This window comes from Heptranchias perlo, unplaced genomic scaffold (assembly GCF_035084215.1).
Source record: "Heptranchias perlo isolate sHepPer1 unplaced genomic scaffold, sHepPer1.hap1 HAP1_SCAFFOLD_73, whole genome shotgun sequence".
Taxonomy (NCBI): domain Eukaryota; kingdom Metazoa; phylum Chordata; class Chondrichthyes; order Hexanchiformes; family Hexanchidae; genus Heptranchias; species Heptranchias perlo.
The window spans coordinates 2,560,122-2,570,982 of record NW_027139761.1 but is presented as its reverse complement, the minus strand read 5'-3'; the positions used below and the strand labels follow the sequence as shown (position 1 = coordinate 2,570,982).

At 42.6% G+C, this 10,861-nt stretch overlaps 1 protein-coding gene across 3 annotated transcripts in view; it reads right to left on the bottom strand.

Moving 5' to 3' along the window:
- Nucleotides 1-1,970: 1,970 nt before the first annotated feature.
- Nucleotides 1,971-10,861, bottom strand: part of LOC137318767 (uncharacterized) — a 34,334-nt gene continuing 25,443 nt past the window's right edge. For 2 of the 3 annotated variants that reach the window (XM_067981417.1, XM_067981419.1), the window contains exons 8-12: nt 9,844-9,989; nt 6,484-6,667; nt 5,843-5,955; nt 2,670-2,754; nt 1,971-2,441 (exon numbers count right to left, since the gene is read on the bottom strand). In XM_067981417.1, the coding sequence (XP_067837518.1) occupies nt 2,385-2,441; nt 2,670-2,754; nt 5,843-5,955; nt 6,484-6,667; nt 9,844-9,989 (585 nt within the window). In that variant the 3' untranslated portion in view covers nt 1,971-2,384. The remainder of the gene's footprint in view (nt 2,442-2,669; nt 2,755-5,842; nt 5,956-6,483; nt 6,668-9,843; nt 9,990-10,861) is intronic. The other variant, XM_067981418.1, reaches the window with a different exon arrangement.

Genomic DNA, 10,861 nt, shown 5'->3' with positions numbered 1-10,861 from the left:
CATTTATCATGCCTAAGGCAAGTCGTTATACAGAAAAATAATATTTCTGGATAGAGTATATGAATTTTTTGAGACAGGACATGTGGTAAGTGTAACATGCTTGGGAGGGAGAGGTGACGTTTGACCGATGGTTCCCAATGTTTTTCACCACTGGGGTTTTCCTCGTCTCATGTCTGGGTCTGTTGTAAACTAATTGATAGAGAATGATTGCCATGATTAGTAAACAACTCCATTATCGATGTATGATACGGCGACCAGGATGGAAGAAGACCAACCAGATGGACTTTGGTCTTTTTTTCGTCCAGCAATTCCTATGTTCCTATGTTATCTCCATGAATAATAGAAACTAAACTGCATTTTGTAACCAAAACTGCTCTCTGTTACAGAACTGTAGTTGCAGAATTGAGCCACGCTCTTAACAGAAGTAAACCAAACACTATCACCAGAATTGAATCATATTCTATTACCTGCGGCGAGTTGCAGCCGTCTTACCAGACCTGAGCAATCCACTATTAAAGAACTACACTGCAATGTTAAGAGAATCGAACTGTATTCTGTTACTAGTACTAACCACGCTTTGTTACCAGAATATAGCATTAGTTCTTTTCCCCAGAACTGTGTCACACTCTTATCAGAACCGAACCAAACTGTTACCGGAACTAACCACACTTTGTTACCAGAACTAAGCAGCACGCAGTTATAAAATGCATTTTTTTGGAAATAGGCGCCTCTTCATGTCTGAATACATGTGGTGCAGGTGTTATTATCTGGGAACATGGTAACATAGGAACATAGGAACAGGAGTAGGCCATTCAGCCCCTCGTGCCTGCTCCGCCATTTGAGAAGATCATGGCTGATCTGTGATCTAACTCCATATACCTGCCTTTGGCCCATATCCCTTAATACCTTTGGTTGCCAAAAAGCTATCGATCTCAGATTTAAATTTAGCAATTGAGCTAGTATCAATTGCCGATTGTGGAAGAGAGTTCCAAACTTAAACGACCCTTTGGGTGTAGAAATGTTTTCTAATCTCGCTCCTGAAAGGCCTGGCTCTAATTTATAGACTGTGCCCCCTACTCCTAGAATCCCCAACCAGCGGAAATAGTTTCTCTCCATCCACCCTTTCTGTTCCCCTTAATATCTTATAAACTTCGATCAGATCACCCCTTAACATTCGAAACTCCAGAGAATACAACCCCAATTTGTGTAATCTCTCCTCGTAACTTAACCCTTGAAGTCCAGGTATCATTCTAGTAAACCTACGGTGCACTCCCTCCAAAGCCAATATGTCCTTCCAAAGGTGCGGTGCCCAGAACTGCTCACAGTACTCCAGGTGCGGTCTAACCAGGGTTTTGTATAGCTGCACCATAACTTGTGCCCCCTTATACTCCAGTCCTTTAGATATATAGGCCAGCATTCCATTAGCCTTCTTGATTATTTTCTGCACCTGTTCATGACACGTCAATGATCTATGTACCTGAACCCCAAGTCCCTTTGGACATCCACTGTTTTTAACTTTTTACCATTTAGAAAGTACCCTGTTCTATTCTTTTTTGATCTGAAGTGGATGATCTCACATTTGTGTACATTGAATTCAATTTGCCACAGTTAAAAGCACATCTCATCATTATACTTCCTCAGAAAGACTGTTTGAATCCCGATTTAATTCAGCGAGTTTAGGCGACTGAATGAGAAATTATAATTAATCAGAATAATGTTCTTCCTTTCAGAACCAACAAAACAAATGGTCCACATTAATGTGTGGACAATGACCAGGGAATCCGAGATGAATGATTCCCAGGGTTTGAGATTACGTGACTGAAACATGTGCTTAGCTGTCGATACGGGGGTTTTGCAACACAAGGCCCAAGTAATCTGCTGAGTATCCTGAGATGACATTTCTGACCGATATAAAGCAAGACACTACATAGCTATCAAAAGGTGAGAAAATGAGACCATGAATCAAGATGTAGTAATTGGATGAGGCCAATGTTTTATTTTACATATATAGATTGATGGAGGCAGGGATTGAACGAACGCGGTAAAGAGTCCCACAGTTTTCAGTATCTGAGACCAATGAATTGGAACTTGGAGACAGTACGACGATTCATGAGTCCAAAGCAATGGGGATACAGGGAGGAGGAAGAGTGTGTCGGATGGAGCATTAGAAGCACACTAAGGGAAGGCTGGGTGTAACTCATACAACAGATAGGTAGATATGTGGGAACTTGCTCCATAGGTTGTCCTAGGCAGCTGCAAGTAGCTGCTTCAGTCCTGCTGGAAGCTTAATTAGTCACAGGTGGTCACGGGAACGCAGCGTTAGAAATCTCACCATATTATTATCTCAAGGGAGGCTCTTTCCAAAGTTCTAATGCTGATCAGTTTTAGCTCATGTCCTGTTCGGAGACGCACTGATGGAGATACATCTCATAGAGCTGTGTCTGCAACAGGGAAAAGAGAGCCCTCCGTTTTAATAAAGGAGATCCAGTAGTGAATTTATATCAAACACTGGACTGCCTAGTTGCAATCATTGTCGAGATACAGAGATGTACATACAGAAGGTAAATACAGGACCTGCAAAGGCCAATGCAATGCAAATGTAGATGTACAAATAAACGCTGATCGAGTTTTAAAACCAGTTAACGGGCGGGGAGACAGATGAATTTTACCTTTTTCTGAACCACAACACGTTGGACGTAATCAAGTTTTGCCTCTAGTTTCTTTTTATCCTTCCTCGATAGGGTAGTTTTGGTGCTGAAAAATAGAGACAGCAATTCAGCAGAGCCCAAGATGCAATTTGTGGAAGAGCAGTTTCCATTTCTCCTCAATTGTAAACTACCTTTTTTTAACATGTGCAAACTGCAACTACAGAATTCTTCCTAAGAAAACATCAGAGGTATATTGTGTCTCATAATCTTGTGTAATCACCTTAAGCAAATACTTGCATTTACATCCCATCTCTCGGCAGAACATTAGAAGTGAGATTTTTTTTGTGATTAGATCCCAGAAATAACAATCACCAATTGGTATGTTTGCAGTGGTGTTGGGTGACTGTGCAATGTTGGCAATGACGGGAGAACCCGTTGGTCATCTTCGAATAGGGTCATGGGGTCTTCAACGTCCACCTGAATCCACTGGGACAGGTCGATGGCTCTCACTGAAGGCCCGAATTTCTCAGCTGAGATTATGGGCTTCAGCAATAGGACTTCAACAAAGGCCATCTGGTTTGGAGCTGAGGTTATTTCCAACGGAACCACACTGGCTGAGTATAAACGCTTTCCTTTCAGGTGAGGCCCATAAAACTGTTCGGTTTATGACAACTGTCCTCTAAAAATCAACAATATGTATATTTAGAGTGACCAATAAAATGTATAATGTACATAGGAACAGGAGTAGGCCATTCAACCCCTCGTGCTTGCTCCGCCATTTGATAAGATCATGGCTGATCTGTGATCGAACTCCATATACCTGCCTTTGGCCCATATCCCTTAATACCTTTGGTTGCCAAAAAGCGATCCATCTCACATTTAAATTTAGCAATTGAGCTAGTATCATTGTATGTAGAAATGTTTTCTAATCTCGCTCCTGAAAGGTCTGGCTCTAATTTTTAGACTGTGACCCTACTCCTAGAATCCCCAACCAGCGGAAATAGTTTCTCTCTATCCACCCTATCTGTTCCCCTTAATATCTTATAAACTTCGATCAGATCACCCCTTAACATTCGAAACTCCAGAGAATACAACCACAATTTGTGTAATCTCTCCTCGTAACTTAACCCTTGAAGTCCGGGTATCATTCTAGTAAACCTACGCTGCACTCCCTCCAAGGCCAATATGTCCTTCCGAAGGTGCGGTGCCCAGAATTGCTCACAGTACTCCAGGTGCGGTCTAACCAGGGTTTTGTATAGCTGCAGCATAACTTCTGCCCCCTTGTACTCTAGTCCTCCAGATATAAAGGCCAGCATTCCATTAGCCTTCTTGATTATTTTCTGCACCTGTTCATGACACTTCAATGATCTATGTACACGACCCCGAAGTCCCTTTGGACATCCACTGTTTTTAACTTTTTACCATTTAGAAAGTACCCTGTTGCATACTTTTTTGATCAAAAGTGGATGACCTCATATTTGTCGACACTGAATTCCATTTGCCACAGTTTTGCCCATTCACCTAATCTATCAATATCGCTTTGTAATTTTATGTTTTCATCTACACTGCTTACAATGCCACCAATCTTTGTGTCATCGGCAAACTTAGATATGAGACTTTCTATGCCTTAATCTAAGTCGTTAATAAATATTGTGAATAATTTTGGCCCCAAGATAGATCCCTGCGGGACTCCACTAGTCACATCCTGCCAATGTGAGTACCTTCCCATTATCCCTACTCTCTGTGTCCTTTCGCTCAGCCAACTTCCTAACCAAGTCCGTACTTTTCCCTCGATTGCATGAGCTTCTATCTTAGCTAACAGTCTCTTATACTTACAGTGACCCTTAAACGTTAAATATATATACCTTTGAGTGATCCTTAAACTGTGTTTTGCATTTACATAAAACGACACTTAAAATGTAGAATGTTTTACCGCACTGTGAATCTTAACCTGTCCAATGTACATATGGTAGAATGATCCATAAAGCGTACAATGTAAATTCTTATACTGAGCATTAAACTGTATACAGTTATGCCATAATATAATCTCCAAACGCTGCAATGTATTTACTTAGAAGCAACCTTAAACTGTAAAATATATATACCTGGGGGTGATCTCTAAACTTCACAATGAATATATCATAAGCTTACCCATAAACTGTACAGTGTATGTAGAGTTGCCCATCAACTGTACAGAGTATATATAGATATACCCATAAACGGTACAGTGTTTATAAAGTTACCCATGAACTGTACAATACATATAGAGTTACCCATAAACTGTATCGTGTATGTAGAGTAACCCATCAATAGTACAATGTATATATAGTTACCCATAAACTCTACAGTATGTATAGTGTTACCCATAAACTGTACAGTACGTATAGAGTTACCCCTTAAGTGCACAATGTACAGAGTTAGCCAAAGGAGTAGTGTTTATAGATTTACCCATAAAGTGTACAATGTGTATAGAGTTACCCAGGAACTGTAGAGTGTAAATAGATTTACCCATCAACTGGAAAGTGTATATAGAGTTACCCATAATCTGTACAGTGTATATAGAGTTACATATGAACTGTACAGTGTATCTGGATGCCATATCTGAAAAGTGATGAGTGGCCGAGTTGTTAGCAAGGATACACAGAAATCTGCCCCTCTGTAGCATGAGGAGCGAAGGTTCGACTTGTGAGAACAACTGATGTACGGAGCAAGGCAGAATTTGGAGAGGGGAGATGTTAATCTAAAGGCGAGGGAGTCGGAAAATTGTCAGGAAGTTTGTGAGGAAACTAGTCAAGAGTTTCTTTTTCCTCATGGATGGATGGTGAGAATGGGAATGTTGACAGCGGATCAGGGGTGAGTACGGCAAATGAGACTAGAAAGTGTTCAGACTTAACCTTGTTGGTCAGATGTTGAGAGGTCATGAAGGATGTCTCTGTCTCCTTCGGTCTCTTTAAATATATCTCTTTATCTTTCTCTGTGTCTTTTCTGTCTTTCTGTTTCGACCCCTGCCTCTGACTCCCCATCTCTCTCTGAGTGTCTCTGATTCTATACCTGTCTTTCTATTTCTGTTTTTCTCTCCTAGCTTACATAGTTTATGTTTGAGTGACACGGTATGTTTCTCACAGGGTGGAAATCTCATTCCTAAGTGTGTAACAGTTGTCAGGAGTCAGGAGTAAGAATAATGTTCATATTACCTGGAGTAGGATTTTGAAAGGAACAGCGAAACGAACGTGAATCCAATCAGCAGGATCAGGGCCAGAAGATAGCTGTCCCCAGTTAGCCAGTTCCAGGTTGTAGATACGCACGACTAGCCAGAAGAGAATAAAAAAAAAGTATATTGACCGGGTTGCATACAGAGTAAAGCTCCATCTCCAGTGTGCCATCTAAAAGTCCCAGGACAGGTACAGTACGGGTTAGATACAGAGTAAATCTCCCTCTAAACTGTCCTATCAAGCACACCCTGGGCAAGTACAGCACCGTTAAATTCAGAGTTAAGCTCCCTCTTCACTGTCCCATCAAACACTCCCAGGGTAGGTACAGTACGGGTTAGGTACAGAGTAAAGCGACCTCCACACTGTCCCATCAAACAGTCCAAGGTTAGATAGAGAGTAAAACTCCCTCTACACTGTCCCATCAAATACTGAGAGGACAGGTGCAGCACATATTAGCTATAAAGTAAAGCTCCTATATTGTCCCATCAAACAGTCAGAGGACAGGTACAACACTGGTCAGGTAAAGGGTAGTGCACCTTCCACACTGTCCCATCAAACAGATAGGCCGCTAGCACTGACGGACTCTGACTGTTTATACTCAGGATATTAAAAGAGAGCCATACCGCCCAGATCTGCGAAATGTTGGCCATGTCCTCTCCCATAATATCGTTGAGGCTTTCTCTTGATGTGTTGGAAATGATGAAACTTGTCAGCAGTGAGAGTGGTACGAGGTATGCCAAGGAGCTGAAGAACATTCGCTTGATCCAGGCTGACCTGTTCTTAGATGCTTGTTCGCTGAAATGAAAGCTGCAATCACTGTCTTAAGTAACTGGCGGCAAACAGCTTCCTAACCTCCACCAAATTACTGTAATAATGGTCACTTAGCACCGCATGACAGCAGAAATCAACACCAGTGATCCGAAACTGGAACATTTCTTAATATCTGAGTTCATCTGCCCATACTACACCTTCATCTCATTTACACTCAATGGAAGTGGAATTGGACATGGGCAGGGATACAAAACAGGTGGAAACGAATTTTCCGCCCATTATATTCCCCGCGCGATTTTGCCTTTCATTGACTTCCTGGTGTTTAATAGACGGCAAATTCAATATCGTTCATTTTACGCCATCGCCAGAGTTAAAATTATCCAACGCCACACCCACCCTGAATTCTTAATTACTTAGCAGTCCTACCCTCTCTAACTATTTGTTTATACTTTATATATACATAAAACCCCTTACTATTTGCGTTCCAATTATCTGCTATCCTTTTTGTAATATTCCATTTTCGCCTTTCCAATCTCCCTTTAAAATCCCACACTAGCCTTTCTATAATTCCTTATTTTTAATATCGTTAGCCCAAACTTTATTGGATGTCTCTGTTTTAAGTTTCAGTTGACTTTTAATGGGGGATAATTTTAATTTTGGCCAATAGTGCAAAATGGGGGCTAACGAAGCGACCGCCCGTTTTCCATCTCTCCCGATTGACTTCAATAGGAATGGAAATAGGGCGGGGCGTAAAACAGGCGGCCGAAACAAACTCACCAGTTTACACTAATGCTCACGGTAAAATTACTCCCTATCTTGATGCACCCCTTTCTCCTTTTAGTAATGTATTTATTTGAACTCTCTACCTCATATTTCAATATTCTCACTGCTGACCGATTTACCCTTTTGTCAACTTTCTTGCTCAGGTAGTTTTGGACAGATCCATTTTTATTGATCTGTTGCTGCAGTTCCAAGAAGTTTTCTCTACTTTGACCAGGTGTATTACGTTTATTCCCGTCTACCTTGGGATTGCTAAAACGTCCCAATATTAATGACTGGTTGTTATTACATTATCGCTCTGAACTGGTTGCTGTTCCCCCCCTCTATCTCATAGGTTTGATGTTTTGTAATTCACATCGAGAATTGTACCATAGCCCTTCATATTCCTTAAATTTATCCACTTAAATTCTGTCTCATTGCATCGTCTAGGATATCACTACGTTCTATCGTTATTACAGAATCGTTCGCTAGCACTGCCTCACCACCACCTTTCCCCCTCCATTTCTCAAACTTTAACCATATAGCGCCTTTAACCCAGTAAAATGTCCCAGGGCGCTGCACAGGAGCGTAATCAGACGAAAATTGGCAACGAGCCAAAGAAGGAAATATTAGGATAGCTGATCAAAAGTGGTAGCTTTTAAGGAGTGGCTTAAAGGAAGAGAGAGGTGGAGAGGCGGCGAGGATTAGGGAGGGAATTCCAGAGCTTAGGATCTTCACAGCTGAAGACACGGCCGACAATGGTGCGGCGAAGGAGGTGGGAGATGCGCAAAAGTGGCAAGTAACATTCACGCCAGGAAAGTGCCAGGCAATGACCATCTCCAACAAGAGAGAGTCTAACCACGTCCCCTTGACATTCAACGGCATTACCATCGCTGAATCCCCCACCATCAACATCCCAGGGGTCACCATTGACCAGAAACTTAACTGGACCAGCCATATAAACACTGTGACCACAAGAGCATGCCAAAGGCTGGGTATTCTGCGGAGAGTGACTCACCTCCTCACTCCCCAAAGCCTTTCCACCATTAACAAGGCACAAGTCAGGAGTGTGATGGAATACTCTCCACTTGCCTGGATGAGTGCAGCTCCAACAACACTCAAGAAGCTCGACACCACCCAGGACAAAGCAGCCTGCTTGATTGGCACCCCATCCACCACCCGAAGCATTCACTCCCTTCACCACCTGCGCACCGTGGCTGCAGTGTGTACCATCCACAGGATGCGATGCAGCAACTCGCCAAGGCTTCTTCGACAGCACCTCCCAAACCCACGACCTCTACTACCTAGAAGGACAAGAGCAGCAGGCACATGGGAACAACACCACCTGGACGTTCCCCTCCAAGTCACACACCATCCCTACTTGGAAATATATCGCCGTTCCTTCATCGTCGCTGGGTCAAAATCCTGGAACTCCCTTCCTAACAGCACTGTGGGAGAACCTTCACCACACGGACTGCAGCGATTCAAGAAGGCGGCTCACCACCACCTTCTCAAGGGCAATTAGGGATGGGCAATAAATGCCGGCCTCGCCAGCGACGCCCACATCCCATGAACGAATAAAAAAAAGGGGCCAGAAGGAGGAACACAGAGATCTCGGGGGGTTATAGCGCTGAACGAGGTTACAGAGATAAGGATGAGCGAGGCCATGGAGGGATTTGAACATGAGGATGATAATATTAAAATCGAAGTATTGCTGGACCGGGAGCGAGCACAGGTATAATGCGTCAACGGAACTTGTTACGAGTTAGGATATGGGCAGCAGCGTTTTGCATGAGCTGAAGTGCATAGACTGTGGAAGATCAGAGACCGGCCAGGAGAGCGTTCGAATCGTCGAACCTGGAGGTAAGAAAAGCACTGATGAAGATTTAAGCAGTAGATGGGTGAGTCAGGGGCGAAACCTGGAATATTCAGCAATCTGTCCGGTCCAAATCTAAGATATGCTCGCGTAACATTTACATCCAATCCCTCCATAGTTATTAATGCTTCAAAGTCCAATTTTGTTTTGAAAGCTTTGTACATCCACTTACACATAACTCAAACCTGACTCCAGGTTTTACGTCCTCCATGCTTCAATTCTCTTCTTTGGTAACTGAGTTACGTTCTCAGTACATTTTGGATAAAAAGTGTCATCCGATTGCTCTTCTTGCTCCTAATTCCCCGATTCTACCTCGTGTGCCTTGGTATATGAACAGTTCACAATAATCTCTGTCACCTCCCCACATAAACTTGAAATCTTCGATTAAATCACCTTGAAGTATCATATTTTCTGAAGAAAACAAACCCAACTTTCCGAACATGATAAAGAACCCCATGCCGTCCTCAATTATAATATCATTTTTTTGTAACTGTTCCTGACAATGTTGTTTATCCCCATCATTGTTTCCCCAGTCTTACTGCAATTGTCCTGAACACAACACACACTAAAGCCTCACCTGCTCTCTTCGAGTTTGCACCTGCTTGAGTGGATGATCAGCTCGCAGTCCTTCTCCAGCTGGTTCAGCGTGTTCTGAACTCTCTGGTTTATCGCCTTTTCTATTGTCGTGCACACCTCTTGGATCTGATTCACACAACGTGCTGGCTGCCAATCCAATGGACATAAGAGAATCAACTGATTCATTAGTGGCATCTCATACCCAAAGCTACTCTGAGCATTCTCTTATCCACGTTGATGATTGAACTGATAATTCGGCGAGCTCCCTTCCTCCTGACTGTATTGAACTGATGATTAATGGCATTGTTTTCTACTCTAACTGAATGGGGGTAATTTGAACTTTTGGCAATTGTGTGAAAATGGCGACATTGGTTAGATATTGGATGGCTGCCATGGAAAGGAAAGTCAGGAGAGTTGTGCAACGAGCTGCCGATCAGTCATCGCCCGTTCTACACTAACGCTCAAATTTAAAATTACCCCAATCTTTCTATGGACGCCAGAATACAAAGGTTCCCGGCCGACATGACCATCCCTTTCGTCCCAGTATCCACTGTTTTTTCAAACCCAAATTTGACGATGTTTGACCATTCCTTATTCTGCTCTACCGCTCTTTTCAACCTCCGTATAATCCTTGTGCCCTCGCCTAGGCTTTTCAATAAAAGCGGAGTTATTTGACATTCTCAATTAGGATACACATACGAATATACCTAAAAGTTGTTTAAAGGTCCTTAGATTGATAAAGCCCACCCCACAGACACATTGCAGCCAACGGACAATATCGACCTCCTCCTAGTCATAGTCTCCTGGGAAAGGCAAAACACAGAAAAAGAACTGATATCAATTTCGGAAAACTCAGTGAAATTCTTCTCTGACCCTCTAAGGTAATCAAGGAAAGCTCCAGGATACCACAACAATCAATGCGACCCCGTAAATACTCCAGGGGTTGAGAACTCTGAGCCCGAATATCTAAAATAAACACTTTGCTGACGTTTTTTATACTCACGATCCATACAACTGAG